At 40.6% G+C, this 17,587-nt stretch overlaps 1 protein-coding gene across 5 annotated transcripts in view; it reads left to right on the forward strand.

The window, feature by feature from the left end:
- The first annotated feature begins 8,130 nt into the window (after nucleotides 1–8,130).
- LOC148029674 (uncharacterized) overlaps nucleotides 8,131–17,587 on the forward strand; it is a 56,681-nt gene continuing 47,224 nt past the window's right edge. For 3 of the 5 annotated variants that reach the window (XM_087685951.1, XM_087685952.1, XM_087685948.1), the window contains exons 1-2: nucleotides 8,132–9,814; nucleotides 10,139–11,591. In XM_087685951.1, coding sequence (XP_087542077.1) covers nucleotides 9,597–9,814; nucleotides 10,139–11,591 — 1,671 coding nt within the window. In that variant the 5' untranslated portion in view covers nucleotides 8,132–9,596. Of the gene's footprint in view, nucleotides 9,815–10,138; nucleotides 11,592–17,587 lie in introns of all 5 variants that reach the window. The other 2 variants (XM_087685950.1, XM_087685949.1) reach the window with 2 other exon arrangements.

Genomic DNA, 17,587 nt, shown 5'->3' on the forward strand with positions numbered 1-17,587 from the left:
GTATTTTGTTACGTTCATAGATATTTTTTCACGAAAAGTTTGGGCTTATCCCATTAAGCTAAAATCTGATGTCTTGGATGTGTTTCAGAGATGGCTTGCATTGGTTGAGAACCAGTCTGCGTATAGGCTAAAATGTCTAAGGACAGATAATGGGGGTGAGTATGTCTCACGTGCTTTTGAGAAGTTATGTGATGAGAGGGGTATTAAGCGTCAGTTGACCGTCCCCTACATATCCCCCCCCCCCCCCCCCCAAGAATGGTTTGGCTGAGCGGATGAATAGAACCATCCAGGAGCGTGTATGCAGTATGCTTAGCCATGCAGGCCTACCACAGAGCTTTTGGGCTGAGGCAGTTAGTACAGTTGTGCATGTCATAAACAGATCAACCTCTAGTGGTTTGGATTTCCAGGTTGTAGAGGAGGTATGGACTAGAAAACCTCCCTCTTATGCGCATCTCCGTGTCTTTGGATGTGAGGCATTTTGCCATGTGCCCAGGGACAAGAGAAGTAAGCTGGATCCCAAGAGTGTCAAATGCATTTTCCTTGGTTATGGGGATGCATGCAAGATGGGTTACCGTCTCTGGGATTCGCAGGCGCGGAAAGTCATCCGCAGTCATGATGCAGACTTCCATGAAGACAAAATGTATAGGCAACCTAAGAGAGTTCTTGAGATCCGTAGGGTCATATTTCAGGAGGAGCCGAGAGCTCCCACATAGCCAGTTGGACAGCCTACAACTACAGCAGCAGATGCTCATGGTCAGGGTGTTGGACAGGCAGTTGGGTAGGCAGCAGAGCCTGTCGTAGGTCTACTAGAGACAAACGTCCACATGATAGATTTCAGCCCTCCATGCATTATGTATTGCTTACAGATACAGGAGAGCCTTTCACCTATGATGAGGCTATGCGCAGGGGTGGCAGTCACTCCTGGGAGAGGGCTATGCAGTCTAAGATAGACTCCCTGCATAAGAATGACACTTGGGATTTGGTTTCCTTGCCTACGGGTAATAAGGCTTTGCCATGCAAGTGGATGTACAAGCTAAAAAGTACCCCTGGACACCCCAAGCCGGCATACAAGACTAGATTGGTAGCAAAGGACTTTAAGCAGGAGTATGGTGTGGACTTTGACAAGTCTTTTCTCCTGTGGTTAAGATGAACACCCTGCGCTTAGTCTTGGCTTTGGTTCCTCAGCTTGACTTGGATTTATACCAGATGGATGTCAAGATGGCTTTCTTACATGGGGACTTGTATGATGAGATTTATATGGAGCAGCCTAAGGGCTTTGCAGAACCTGGCAGGCAGCACCTAGTGTGCAAATTGAAGAAAAGTCTTTATGGCTTAAAACAAGTACCTAGGGAGTGGTATCGTAAGTTTGATGCCTTTATGCAATCACAGGGCTACAGCCGGAGTGCTATGGATCCATGTCTTTACACGAAGAAAGCCTGTGATGGTTCTTTATTGATTTTGGTACTCTATGTGGATGATATGTTGATAGAAGGGAAAGCTCATGATGAGCTAGATGCTCTTAAGGCTCAGCTCAAGAAGAGCTTTGAGATGAAAGATCTGGGACATGCCGCTCACATACTTGGTATGCGCATTAGACGCGACAGGCATCAAGGACTCCTCTACTTGTCACAGAGGGAGTACATTCATAAAGTCCTTGAGCGCTTCCGCATGCAAGACGTAAAGCCTATTGGCTGTCCATTGCCTTCTTATGTGAAGGTATCATAGGCTGATTGTCCGTAGACAGATGAGCAGAGGGCTGAGATGGCCAAGATTCCCTATGCATTCGTAGGGGGGAGTCTTATGTATGCCATGATAGCCACTCGTCCAGATATTGCCTTTGCAGTTGGTGTTGTGGCACGCTATATGGCTACACCTGGCAAGAAGCATTGGGATGCCGTGAAGAGTATCATGAGGTACCTGAAGTGCACTGCAGATATGTGCATATGCTATGGCAGCTAGGATACATGAGTCGTGGGGTACACTGACTCTGATTATGCAGGACATGCAGACAATAGGAAATCCACTTCCGGCTATGTATTCACCTATGCTGGAGGTGTTGTTTCTTGGATGTCCAGGGTGCAGAAAAGCACGGTCCTTTCTACTACAGAGGTCGAGTATGTTGCAGCCGTTGAGGCTTGCAAGGAGGCCATTTGGTTGGGTCGTTTAGTTGTTGACCTTGGTATTGATGCTATCCCTACACTACATTCGGATTCTATGTGCTATTTAGTTAGCCAAGAATCTGATCTTCCATGCGAAGACGAAACACATTGAGGTGAGGTATCACTTTGTATGTGGGGTTGTTGAGGACAAGTCTGTTGATCTTGTCAAGATCTCGACTGACCAGAAGCCTGCAGATCTGCTCACGAAAAGCCTCTCTACAGAGCGCTTTGCCTTCCTCAGGAGGTTGATGGGCATGGGATGAGATGATGTCTTTCTTCATCCTATTGTACATGTGTACATGCTGTATTGTCTTTTTTCTTTTTCTTTTCGCTCCTCACTAAAGCAGATTCTCCTTTAAGTGGGAGGTTGTAGGGGGTAAAGGCACCTCTGCCTAGCCGCTCGTGTATTACTACACTGATAGTCACCGCCACTAAACACTGCAGGTGGCGGGCGCCCGTCACCATCACTTTATTCTTTATTCTTTTAGTGTCAGTTTGAATAAAGGAAGGCCCGATCACACATTGTGACTATTGGAGTTCCCATTTCTAGTCTCTCCCTTTCTTGCTCTTGCTCTCCCGCCATAGCTCTTGAGTCCAACGTTCAATCTGTCACTCTCTTTCAGAAAAGTGAAAATATGAAAGATATTGTATACAAGAAAGAACTTTCATTCTAGTGATGGACATACGGCCTAAAGGACAATGCCAAAGTGATATAGGCGACTATTCAATGATAGCTATAATGTGCTATGTCACACTAGATGAGCACTAGATACATGCAAAGAGCATAAAGTGATAAAATTTTTCCCTCTATCAGCTACAAGTGACCCTTTGCATACCTTCCAAGCATAATAATCACATATCACATTTCAAGCATAGTCATCCAACTATCTAAAGTCTAGTATACACGATGGACATTTTTAAGTAGAAATGAGGAATCTTGGCCATTGACAAGTGTATATCTCCCAATCCAACAATATTGTAAGGAAAGTCATTTCTCAAATGGACATATCCCTTTGTACTAAACCATATGTACCAAACCACTCCATACGGGGAGTAACATGAAATGATGCACTTAAATCAAGAATCCAATTTTGATACATGCCATTATCAATAGCAACCAAGAATGCATCCCTGAGTGTAGAGACATATAGCATATCACCATCATCATTGCTTATTTTGCTGACCTTTTCAATCTTTCCTTATATTTCTCCTCTTTCTTGCCATTGACATTACTCTTTTACTTTCCTTGATTCTTTCTTTTTACTTGAAACAACCCTTCTTGATGTGTCTCTTTTTATTGTAGTAAAAACATTCAAGGTCTTTCCTTATGCAAAACTTACTCCTTGAGTTTCTTCTATCGTGGGATTTCCCCCTTGCATTTGAGCTTACTCAACTATAGATGCACTAGAGATCTGGGAACCTACATTAATTTTCCTATTCATCTCTTTCATAAGCAAGGTACTTTCCACATTAGCACTAGTCAATCCACCAATAGGTATTGCATTATGGATTGCAATTTTGAAAGTATCCCAACTTTTAAGAAAGCGACAAGCAAAAACATAGCCTTCAATGAGTCCTTAAGTGTAAACTTTTGTGCTGACAAATGACTAAAGAGAGTATTAAACTTATTCATATGATTGGACATAGATGTCCCCTCCTCCAAAAGAAGGCCAATGAGTTTCTTTAGCTAATAGACACATGATGCATCACTTTGCTTCTCATAGAGGTTGTGTAACTTCTTTGATACCCTATATGCACCACCTTCAATATCCTTTACATTGAAATAAACACTCTCGAAGGAAGTCAACATGATGTTAGAGTGTGCAAGCTCGTCCATCTCATCTCATGCATTTATTTTTCTACCTTTAGGCCTTTCCTCTTTTCATTTGATAGGCTTAACCTACTTCTTTTGCACCAATACATTATAATCTATTCTTTCCAATATAAGAAAATTACATCTTCTTATTTCTTAATATTAAACAATCCATTTTTTGAAGCAAAGGAAGAAGCCATAAGCATTGAATATGTGATGAACAATAAGCAACCAATATTTTGTCAATTGCAAGACCAAGAAGACCAACAAATTGTAAAATCGAGGGCTCATCACAATAGCCAACCAATGGCAAAAGTAATACTAAACAACCAATGCACTCCTTAATACATACTACTCTTTTTGCAAATTTTTCTTATAGTTCTTAAAAAAATAGCCTCTAAAACACATGTATCTACTTCTTATAGTGTGAAAGCAATTTTCTTGCTTAACCTTAATCTTACGTTATAAAAAATAGTTTTTTTAATACAATTAATGCTCTATAGCTTCAAAAATATAATAAACATGGGAGAAAATAATGTGAATAGCCTAACCCCTAAATATGCATCGAATACGTCATTTCTATCAAGAACAAACTCTTGGAGCACTTAGATGAGCAATAGAGCCTATTGCAATCACAATCTCAACACAACATCAACTCCCTCTCTCCTTCTTCTTCTCTAATAACAAACACAAGTAGGCCTTGAGCTTCAAAACAACAAGTTGGTCCCTTTGACTTTCCACTTAAGTTGACCTCTCATTTCAGAATAATAAGATGCCTTGTGTTTACATCAAATACATGACTCGAATATCTTATCGAGCAATCCAAAAGCTGACTAAATTGACTAGTGGGTTTGAACGCTTACGATCATTGTTTGCATCCAAAAGCTAACTAAATTGACTTGAGGGTCCAAACACTTCCAGCCATTATTGGCATCCAAAAGCTAATTGACTTGAATCGAGCCACTCTTGGCATCTAAACACTTCCAAATTGGGCTATAGAATTCCTCAAACTGAGCCTCAATGGATTTCTTAATCGGAACACTTGTTTGACTTAAATAAAGAGTTTGATATTGAGATTTGTACTGCTTTTGAATCTAAACAACAAGCACAAATGTCACAATGAAGCTCAAACCTTTGACCTCACGGTAAAGCCTGACTCACTGTACTCCTCGCTCTAACCATAAACTCCCATGAATGCAACTCTGAAACTACCTAAGAGAAAGTGATGGTGGGATGTAGAGTTAATGCAATGAGAGTATAAGAGGGTGAGAGACTCGGGTAAGTTACTCATGAATATATGTGTGCATCACGTGAATTCAAAATAAGGTATTTTTAAAATACCATTTTTATACATTTTTTACATACATAAGGGTGTCATATAAAGGGGTTATTTACAGATTGAATAAGAAAGGGTTATGTTTTATTTAAGAAAAAATTGCAGAGAAGGATTTTTATAAATAGGCCGCCTTGAACGCATGTGATGTAGAGGATATACATATAGTAACTTCTCCGAGGTGAGAGAGAAAGAGGAAGCACACATGAAGTTTTTGTTGGATATTTGGTTACCCTTATTATTTATTATATGCACTTATATATATGATTATACAATTTCTACTAGTATAGGGGGCTTCTAGCCCCACCTTTGGTCATTGCCCTTTACCCGAGCATTCCTATCATGATGTCAGAGCATGAACGAGGGAGAGGAACAATTTGACTTATGAAAACCATCAAGTATTGAACTATGGGAAACTTGGACACATGTCCATGAAGTGTCCATAGAAGCTAGAAGCACCTAAAGGAAATCAAGCAAATCAACAATGCCATGGCACATATGTACTTTGATTTTCCCAAACAAAGATCCAACACAAGTAAGGCAATAGTCCCATTAGTACCATTACCCCTTGGTCTCTTTGGTGTAGAAATGATAAATGTTATGGATACTATACCCATCCCCATGAATGCCATCACATGGATATAGAGCAAGAAGGTAGGAATTGGTATACTCAAACCATTTGCAAATGGCTCCATCATAAGAAAGAAGAATTCAAAGAAGATGAAAAAGTGAGCCACAACCAAGATGACACTACAAAGTGAAGGGCTTGTTGTAGTAGTAACCAAGAATGCTACATCAAGTGTGGAAAGTGCAACCATGGATCCTCATATAGAGAAGTCCACCACAACAAAAGCAAGAGGGTATCCAAATGCCAAACACTAAGTTGAAATAATCAACAAGGTTAAGAAATGGGCACAATAAGCTTGAGTGGAAGAACAAGATTGAGAAGCCATGTATGATGTGAGTACGATAGAGCTATATCCAACTCAACACCATTTTCAAATCCATTAGGAGAGTACGACCTTAAGTGATTATTATTCATCCCAATTTTTTTTTACACAGAGCATAGGCACACTTGTAGGCGTAATGCCCCTTGAGAGTTGTTGAGAAATGACTCGAACTTTGAACCGCACACAACCCACCCAATGTATTTGTTGACTTGGTTACTAGTTTCAAGGTTGGGAAGTTTTTCTTTGATCTAGTCCTTCTCGACTTTAAGTCTTGCTATTGTTGGAACCTCTCTTTTGTTTTGGGCTTAGGTCCCCATGTCATGATGTGTAGTGGGAATAGAAGAGTGTTGTTCAACTTGTTAACCCATCATTGATGATTAATGTTTTCCCTCCTTGTGTGCAACCATAAATTTAGTGTGGGAGGGTTTGCTTTCCAAAAGGTCCCCCTTATCCCTAATGAGCTGTGAATGACCTAAAACCTTACCATGGTGATGGTTTGTCTTTGTGGTCATTCCTACCTCATGGCTTATTGTAATGGGTATCAAAGATTCCATAAAAATCTTTTGTTAAGTTGCTTTACCACAATTAACCACACTCATAGTCCACATGCCTTCCAATCATTCACTTTGAAAATCACATTGTTGTAATTGCTTTCTTTTGCCTTCTATGTGGGCCATCATCATGCACTAGTTTGCATTACCCTATTCACTTTTGCCTCCTACCATAGTAAACAACTTTCATGTACTTTGCACACAATGAACCATGGTAGATGATTATTGTCAAACTCTTGAATTATTGATGTTTGTCACCTACCCTATGCAACAAATAATATTGTGGTTGAACAACAAATAGCAAATTATCTTTGGCATAATCATTTTATGGCATAATCCCATCATCTAGTCCTCTAGAAGATTGCCACGTGGAAAAGTTATAATTACATGATGGTGAGGGGGGTTAATCAAGTTCTCGCCATGGTTTACTGCAAGTTCATGAAAAATGCCTCATCATGTCTATAAAGGTCTACCACGATGAGCTTGTTAGAGCTGAGCCGAGTGCAAGTCACAACCACCACACACATGTTCGTAGTCTAGCAAGACCAATTGGCAAAGGAGAGAGAAAACAATCAAGGAGAGAGATTGTGCAGCATCACAAGTAGGATTTTCCATGTGTATAAACTCGATGTTCAGTGTGTTCACCAAGGCCCTTTTTAGAGGGACAAGCTTGACTTGTTGGAGTTCTAATGTGTTCAACACCCAAGTTTTTCTGACCCATCTGCACATCAATCCCCTCAACTAGCACAACTTATGCAGGTTGAATCAACATGTGGGTGACATATATTCCTTAGGGAGGGTTTGGAGATGTCTAGACATGTGCTTCATGTAGGAGCATGTGTCTGTGACATGTCAAAAGTAGATTGGCAATGTGAAAGGAGGATGGACATAAAATTTGTCTACCATTTCTATGAGAGGAATCGCCAAGACAAACATGTGTCTACATAGGCGAACCTTGAACCTATGACACCTGGATGCAGATGATACACCTTTCTAATTGGCCCACAATGATTTGCTGTACGATTGATGCTGAAAAAAATTATTAACGTGTCTGGTTGTGTGTGAAATTGAGTGGAACGGACATCCTTTTTCAGCGTGTGTCTGTTCGCCTTTGTGAACCAGCCCTTAGATCTCATGTGCGCGGCTTGATGCCCGTGGCGTGACTGGGCTCTTAAAGGTGGGGTGTTGAAGTGTTGTGTATTCCCAAAAATGTCAAGTTAAAACGCTCTCGTTTTGCGATTGAGTGAGGAAATGGCTACTGTGTGTCACTTCCTACAGTCCACGTCAGCTGCCAAGATGAGGGACGACCCTGTACCCTCCACAACACCCCCCCCCTTCCCTGACTTCCTCTCTCGCCATCTCATACCGCCAATTTTCTCGCTTTCCTTAATTTTCCTGCTGCTGCAGCGCACACGCACAGAGAGAGAGAGAGAGAGCGCCAGACGCCCCAGCAGCCGAAGAAGAAGAAGAGGGGAAGGGTCTATAGCCTACAAACAAACAGCTTCCTTCCTTCCTCCTCTTCTCTTCTTTTCCCTTCCCCCTCTGTAAAGCAGGTGGGCTGCTTTTTTAAGCTGTGGTAGGCTATGGCCTCGTCTGCTAGGGTTTCATGCTGCCGTTTTGCAGTCGCTGCAGTGCCTCCCTTTCATCGTCGTCTCCTCTGTGATCTTCTTCTGCTCCTTCTGGTTGGCCATGGTCAGTTCTGCTACGCCCTACACATGATAACCTCCGGTTCCCTGGCCTGCTAGTCTGCCAACAGATCGAGGACATTCTGCGTAGCATTATTTCTGCCCCCGGTTTTACTCAGAGCTTAGAAGACAACACTTGAAGTCTCTGTAAGGATCTCCCGACAGCGTGCAACAGAAAATGATCGAAGGTTGGAGGCTGCAGTGTGGATCTGATTACACGCAAGACTTCATTGTTGGCTGTTGATATTGCGAAGGTGCACCTGAAGCATTTTTGAGCACCTGATCGTGAAATGCTGCTCTGCTATGGGAACAGCTGTGGTGTCATTTTGAACTGCAGTTCTTTTGCGAACCGCTCTTGCATTCATTATTTTGATGCCTTCCAGGTCACTGCCAGGTGGTGATAATTTGTTATTTCAGGGGGACAATAGCGGCTGCTTTTCATGATCATAAGGATGCAATTTGACTGCAGCATGGCTCAATTATTCCTCGCTTTTGGGTGCGGTCCATGATTTATTCGGGATGCGCAACGAATTTTGCAGTGAGAAGTTCGTGACCTCTCCAAAATCCTCAACTTCTATTATCGCATGGCATCTTGGTGGCTCCAGTGTATCTCTAGATTCCAAGGGACAGCCCAATGATATTAGCAGAGCCGTCTGCATTATGATTAAATCGTAAAAGCATAAGCTGTACTGTAACCAAGTCTTTCCAAGTGCAGCTTTTGACCGTCACCCTGGCCTTTTATGTGCACTGTTGTTCCGGTAGCTACTGACAATTCGTGGTCAGTCAACTCATGATATCATTCTTCCGGTTGGAGATCGGCAAATCTTCGCAATCCCTTTGTTCAGTTATGCACGAAGCAGCTTTCAGGATTTTCAAAGTTTCTATCAATGCTCTTTTCAACCAAGGAGTTTCATTTCCACTCGATAGTTGATAGATTCACATCCTTCTCAAACAGTGTTAGTTAGGAATCCTTAAATGTGCCGTGCTTTTCAGTCTGCTTGCATGCGCAAAGAGAGTAAACCGTGCCTGATATATACTACTGACAACCCTTGGGCGATTCGAATCATACTATCGGTACATTGATAGCACATTGAATGATATCATCATGGCAACTATTTCAACTCCCAATGGGTTGGACCATGTTTCAGCTTCTGATATGGATAGGATTTCTGCTTTCCTAAGACCATCTAGGTCTGAAGATGATATTAAAAGGGGGTCCAGTTTTGAGATTACGGGAGCAATGAAGGAAAGAGTTCGTCAACAGGAAACTGAATCCCTTGTTGATGAGTCAAGTCCAATGAAATTATCACCCTTTACAATAAGGTTTATATAAGTTCTCTCCCCTGGTGGCTTATGCATGAAGTGTCCTTTATTATGTAGAAGAGCGTTATGTTGATGTGCACAGTTATTTCTCGCATGACATGGTTGTTAAGTACCATTCTCGATTCTTGTAATATTGAATGCTACTGCGTGTCTTCAGAACTGGTGGTAACGCACTACATTTGTCCCACATGGTGATTCTGGTTTTGTTTGAGCTTTTTGGTGTACAAGTTTAAGTTGCTAACTATCCAAGATCGGAGGCAGCTTCTTTCGTGTGTTTCTTTGTATGCTAACAAACATTTGATGCTGTCACTTTCTGGGTTGCAGGCATTTTGTGGCTACTATACGGGGTTCAGATATCTCCAAGAGCTGGCCATTTAGGCGCAAGATCCTGGACAAATGCCTGAGTATTGGCTTACAGCCTCAATTGCCTCCTTTTGACCCCCCTCCAAAATGTATTAGGCAGGGGGTGCAGGTGAATTCAGCTCCTGTGAGCTGCTCATGTGAGCAGGTTGTATCCAAGCTGTCACCTGGTATTTCAGAGGGAAGCAATGGGCAAGGAGTGTCTGATACAGCTGCACCTGTATTTTCAGAAAAAACCTTGTTAAGAGAGGAAGATATGGGCTGCGTTGATGTTCAAGTAGTCGAGCAAGAGCTGAAAATAGCTTGTGTAGATAATACAGAACCACTGAATCACTGTGACACAGGCACAATGCTATACTTATCTCTGGACAAATGTCTGGGAGAGTGTGAGAACAAACAGGAGGAAAGTGGTGAAACAGGCAGGCAGACCCCTTCTTGCCTTGTAGACAAACACATGGAGGAAACCAAAGATTCTTCTGATTGCAGGACAGCTCCAAAAGATGCTCTTGGCCTCACACTTCCAGAAACCCCAAAGTCCATAGTGCATGTCCCTAACCATGCACTGCAAGAGTCCAAAGCCTGCACCTTTGACATGCTGGGGACAGAAGCTGGCTTCAATCAAGAATCAGACCCTGACTGCAGCACTCATACAAACAGTACCACCACAGTTAAAGCACAAGATGAAGTCAAAGGCATTTCTTTGTCTGATGTACACACCGGGCAGGTGGTTGTACAGGCTCAGGTACAGGCCAATGATTTGAAGCCTTTAGAGGGCTCAACTCATGGAGAAATCAGTAAGCTGGTAGAAGGAAAATTGCAGGAAATGTTAATAACTTCAGGTGGGCAAACTTTGTTGGATAACTATGAATTGGTTGGACCAGGGAAACCAGAAAAGAGCAAGTCTGGGGATGACTTTGTAATCCAGGGACTTAACTTAGATGCATTAACACCACAGGTCTGTCCTGTATGTCTAAATTTTATGTCAACTTCCAACACGGCATTGAATGCCCATATTGATCATTGCTTGGAGGCTGTCCTACCGGGTGAAAAAAGCCAGGAGAAAATATCAAAGGGCCGGATAAAGCCAAGAAAGATGCGGTCAATGGTGGATATATGTGCCTCAGCACCTTCTCGAACTCTTGAAGACTTGGAATTGAGTTCTCAGCAGTGGGCTTTGGATGAGACAGAAAAGACTTCTTGCTCTATTGGGTGGAAAGATGGTGTAGTACGACGGCAGCCACGAACTTCCTTGTGCCGCATGCCAGCCTGGCAAGGGAAGGACAAAGTTAATAAAGAGTGGCCACTGCAACATTCTCCACCTCCATTGAAGCAGAAAGGCTTGGTGGAAAAGCTTTCTAAAGAATATTTGGATGAAGCTGTTAAGGGTCCAATTACGTCTGTTAACAGTGGAATTGAGGTAGGAGATTTTTTCTCATTAAAGGTTATTTGGTTATGCAGTTACTACCAATTATGCTTTTCTTTCAGGGTTTAAAAGATAAGTTATATGTTTTACATTCCAGCTCAAGATTTCATAAGTTAGAGCTGTATGTGTATGTTAGTACAAGTATAAACTGGTGCAATAGTTCACTCTAAGGGACACCTCACACACACACACACACACACACACACACACACAGTATATATGCTCTGTTTTCTTGTTGAAGTCTAGTTTCAAATCTGCTACTTTCTCTGTGAGGTGATCTGGTGGCTACAGGCGATTCTGAGTTCTAAATTGTAGAATCTGAGCCATGTTATGGTGCTTTTAGTGTTCTTTAATTTGAAACTTGAATGTCCATGAAGTCCTGAGCAATAAATGAAGGCAAGGCCACAAGGTAAATGGGCATACAGTCAACTATCTGTATGATTTTGTGGCATCATATTTAAAAACATTGCTGATTTTTGTGCCTAAGAAATGTCTCATCTCTCTTTGGAACAATCTTTGCAAGATGAGACTTGGATGTTGAGTTGGGAATATACAGAAGAAAGGACGATTCACTCAAAGACACCCGTCAGATGTAGTATCTTAGATTGCCTTGTCTGTTTTGGAGAGACGATTTGCAGGATGCACAAAGGAAAGCCTCATCTACTCTACTTTATGGCACTGATGTGGAAACATGGTCATGCCACTTGACGCAATTGGTGATGTTAGTTTAGCCGGACTCTAGGAGCCCATGGCTAGTCAGCTGAATAAAATCTTTGCAGAGTGGTGGACCTGAAACTAAATAGTGACGCTCACATGTCTAGTGACCATGTCTCATGAATTACCTTCTACCCTTTCTTTTTGCCACAAGCTTCACAAGTCTCGGTTTATAGAAGTGACTTGAGGCTATGCATGCTATAGTGAATATGCAGGCTGTGTTTGAATTTGCTGTGTTGCAACAATCTGTACAGTCCTCTTGTAGTGGGACAAGGTGTCTATGCCCTTGAATATCTGCAATTGTGCTATTGCAGCTTCCCACTTTTAAGGAGATTGTTTGACTTAGTGATATTCTGCTTTACACTTGGTGCTGGTCCTGTCAGTAAGTATTCACTGCAGTTGCTAAGATAATCATGCACTTTGACTCTTGTTAAGGTTTGGAAGTCACATGGTTCATCTTTGGTTACCTCAAATTAGCAGCTCAATGTTACATTTCAATCGTGTGATTAATAGCAGAATGAATATATTTAATATTTATGTCATACGCTGGACATTCAGGATGCTGAACTGCACACCTGAGAGAGAGAGAGAGAGAGAGAGAGAGAGAGAGAGAGAGAGAGAGAGAGGGGTGTGTGAAAAATCCATATGTTTATCAACAAAAGGGGGGTCATTTTTGTTGTGTAACCCTTCGAATGCAGGTGATGTGAAGGATTTCATGGCTGTCAAACCTCCCCCCTTCCTGTGCAGACTCTTTGCATCTTGAAGTGGAGAAAAATTACATATGGGAATGTATTTTGCTATGAGGAGTCTTCCATGAAATGAATCGAGTTGTAGCTGCATGAGAGCTATATTTTGGGCTTACTCTTTAACAATACTTTTTTAATTGCTCTCAGTTCCTTCTCTCAGTTTGATGACAAGTCTCTTTGACTCATTTGATTGAGCTTTGATTGCTTTGACCGGACTTTGATTTTTGACTTTTACAAAAAGAATTGCACCCTTGTGTAGCCTTTTGTGTTTGGGGTTAACAGGGCCTTAAATGGGAGGAGAGTGAAGAAATGGCTTAGCCTTGACCTAAAAGATGAAGACACAACCTTCTGAGAATCTCTCTTACCATAGAAAACACTAAACTTAACACTTCTTACTAGGCTTAAAGTCTCTCTTTTAGCTACTATATACATAGTAGGTTCTTTGACTTTGTCCTTGTCCTTTTTTATGGAGGGATTCTTGGAACAAGAAGAGAGAACTTTCATGTGATGGATACATTGGGAAGGACGTGATAATGACAATACTTTGAACTAGTCAGCTTGATTATCACCATGAAATTGAAAAGATAAAGCGAGTAAGAGAGAAATATAGAGAATGAGGGAGAGAGAAGATACCATGATGAGAAGCAAACCCCTCCCACATTATAGGATTTTATTGAAACAAGCCATGGTTACAAAGTGCCTAAACCATATACAAGAGGGTCAATTTTCTATCAGTCTAAGAACTAGGGTTTTGAAACCCTGATTTCTACATGTGCTAGGTAGCAAGCTAAATTTTTTCCTTCCTACTTTGATACGACTAATTTGAGTAGAAAGTTCTTCTTGGTTGAGTATTATATAGGAGTATAGACGTGGTTGGAATTTCAGTGATAGAGCTTGTGGAAGTGAAGGGAGAGACCTTTATTTATATAGTTGTGAGGCTTAAAGCTCAAAGTGAGAAGTGAAGGCTACAAAAAATAAGTGTATGCTGAAAATGACAAGTGTTAAGCAAAATGTAGGGACACTTATCACTTTTAGAATGACATGTCCTATTCTAGATCTTGCATGTCAATTTAGAGAAAGAAACTTCTTAATCTTTTACTCGAAAAATATCTCAAATGGTTAAGAATTTGAAATAGCTGCTAGAGAGAAAATTATTCCTTGAGAAACTTTGAAGTCTTTTGTGTGAATAGAAATTTTTTGGAATAATTTTCAAAAATAGTAACCTCCTAAAGTTCAGCAGTTGCCAACTTTGAATTTTGGAGAGCTTCATTTTATAGGTTCATTGGTTTATGGTTTGTCTCTTTCATCATGAGTATCTAGTTTTATCTTTTGAAACCACTCATTTTGTAGGCTTTTAGTAGACGCGATCATCCAACCAAAAAAGTTTTAGTCATCTAGGCTTTTTGATCAATTTGACTAGTCACATGACTAAGCTTTTAGTCATCTTGGACATCTCGTCCATGATGATCCCATTGTAATACGGAGTGTTTTGGCCATCGGCCACCCTTGAATAAAAAGATGAGCTAGGGTTACATTCTGTTTGCGTACAATACGTTTCATATAGTACCATATTGTATGTTTGTACCATATGGTATGTGCAAGTTCTATGCATTCGAACCTCTCACCTTCTCTTCCTCTCCTCTCCCTATTCCTCTTTTTCTCTCACTCTTTCAAATTTCATCCATATACATTATACACTTGCCCTCTCTCTTTTTCAAACTTCTCTTCTTCTCGCTCTTGTCCTTTCTTCTCATTCTTCTCCACAATACCTAGGCCTCTTCAATTGGAGAGCTCGAGTAGACGATGATCCAATTAGAGAGCTTGAGTATGATGATGTTGGGAATGCCATTAGTGATGGTGACTTTGGTGAGCCATTTGAGGTCCCTTCTAGTGAGGGCAGCTCCTCACCTTTCAATGTATTTGGGCCTAATGATGAGTCGTCCTCATGAGTCATGAGTCATGAGTCATTTTGAATTTTGTCATATTGATTCCTTTTATGAGCAATGAGTGATAGCATGTGTTGTGGTAGATGCTCTTTTGTATTTTTTTGGAATACTCAATAGAATATGTTACACGACTCTAGTTTTAACTCTTATATGGCCTTGCAATTGTTTTCTAAACTTTAATTTGTGAAACTTTGTCCTTTTCATGATGTCTTCAAGTTGCACCGTTTATATGTACGTAGGTTGATTATATATAAATTTATATGTATTTTTAAATGAACGTATAAAACAATGTATTTTATTATTAAAGTTTTTGTGTATGTTCCATACCATTACATATTCATACACTGAGCATGTCATACTAAACATACGAAACCACCTTAAGATGAGCATTTAACCATAATTAATAAATACTCAATAATATATAAATCATATTTCAAGCTGTATGAGCATAAAATTGATTTGAATCATTGAGCCAAAACATCTTGATAATAGTTGATATGTAAAAGGCTAGCTATATTCTCTCCCTTTTGAAATGTGTCTTGTTTTCAAGGCATCGTTTGATGTATTTTTGGTCCTACAACTTCTTCATAATTTGCAAGTATTTCTGCATAGTCTATGAAATATTCTTTTGACATCCATTTAGAATCTAGATGAAAGTAAATTTAAAATTTTAAAAGGAACCTTTTGGAAGTGTTTCTTCTTTGTTTCTTGATCATATGGAAATATACTTGTTCTAGTTTAAGTGTCTCTTCTTGTTCATCTACTTTAGTTGGATCCTCTACTATAGGTGGTCCTCTACTATAGGTTCCAGTGTTACGGAGGCTCTTTGAAAGGCTTTAAGAGATGAATGTGGAATGTAGTGTGAATCTTACAATGCTTTGGAAGTTGTAGCTTGTAATAAATACCATTAATATTTTCACCAACTTGAAATGGCCCATAATTTCTCGTTGCTTGCTTATATTGTGAGATTGGCTATGTCACTTTGACTATATATTTAAGAATGATAAGAGAGAAAAAGTAAGCTTCATAATTTTCGAAGAGAGCTTGCCAAAAGACCCTAGTGATTCGTGGATCTATACCACCCACAATGAATTGTGGTAAGTGATGATGCTTGAAGATTTGTTGAATAAATATTCAAGCCATTTGTGGAGACTGAATAATCTTCTTGGCTAGAATGGAATGAGTGTACTTGTTGAGCTTGTCAATAGGAGTCCATATACTATCATTGCTGTTCGCTTGATTTTGGCAAGCCAAAGAAGGAATCCATCGCAATGCTTTCTTAAGGTTGGCTTGGAATTGGTAACGGCTGTAAAACTTTTGCAAGGTTTGGGCAATCAAACTTTGTTTTTTGGTATGCAAAACATTCTTTAACAAATCACTCAATATCTCTTCGAAATGCATTTCAAGCACCTCGGTGTTGAGATACAGGTCATTAAGCTCATTATATTTCATTAATTACTATCGTGGTTTCCATTAACAGCCCAAAAATGCTTTATTGATATTATTTATTAGAGTGTGGGCACCATCCAAGAGAGTCGAGCACTACTCTAGACAATTCAGTGACTTAGGTGCCTATTAATAGTTTATGGGCATTCATCACTCCACACTTGCTCTCTCATTGATTCTTCATGATTCCCCCATCACACCTTCAGCCTCAACCCTCTACCATTGCTCTTTGCACCCCTACCTTGGTAGATATCTTGATTCATGGTGCTTTCCAACTGATCACGATGTTATACCTGCATGCAATTTCATCCTAGAGTTCTTCTTCACATCACCATTAGCTCTAGACGCTCTAGATTGCTGCGTTAAGAGTTGACATAGCTCAACAATCTATTTTTCATCAGTGCCATGGCTGCGTTTCGTGGTTTCAGTCCTCCTTGGACTGAGACAACAAATCATCTTCATCATTATTGTGTGTTCCCAACTCCTTTGCCACCCCAGCACCCAGCCTCTAGGCGATATGTCCTAGCCACCAACCACTTTATGAAGGCTGCATTTGCAGCAGATTTAAATCCTCTATAGCAAGTTACGCCCTCTTTATCACCCCTACATGAGATAGTTGCGTTTTTGAGCTATCTTCACTCTCGAAGGGCTGCCCAATAGTTGCATGTTTGCAGCCACTCACACGGAGAGATCTTCGCCGATGTTTTTGTATTTTCTTCTCTGGTTGGCTGCCCAACAATGGCCTTGATAGCAGCCATCAATCCAAAGTTATTTTAGCATATCTTTCATCTCTAATAGCACTTGAGGACTCATGTCCTCTTTAGTCAAAGGATTGCATTTCGCTTCCTTCACAATGTAGATCCCTTCTAGGTGCTACCGCTTGGTTAATCAAGACAATGCAATCATCTCCAAGCTCCACTCCATTGTATTAGCATGATTCATTCAACATGCTTTAGTGTTGATCATTCTTTATTCATTATATTCTTTATTGTTTTTAAGTTTCTTTGTCTCTGTGTTTGCCGTACACTTCTACCATTTCTCAACATATTATTAGAGTATATGGTTTTGCCTCTCAATATGATATCAGAGCAGAGGTGCTTCAAGAGCTAAATATTCTCATTCTTCATTGAGGCAAAGA

This window comes from Lygodium microphyllum, chromosome 10, assembly GCF_053477565.2.
Source record: "Lygodium microphyllum isolate KBCC chromosome 10, Lygodium_microphyllum_v1.1.10, whole genome shotgun sequence".
NCBI lineage: Eukaryota > Viridiplantae > Streptophyta > Polypodiopsida > Schizaeales > Lygodiaceae > Lygodium > Lygodium microphyllum.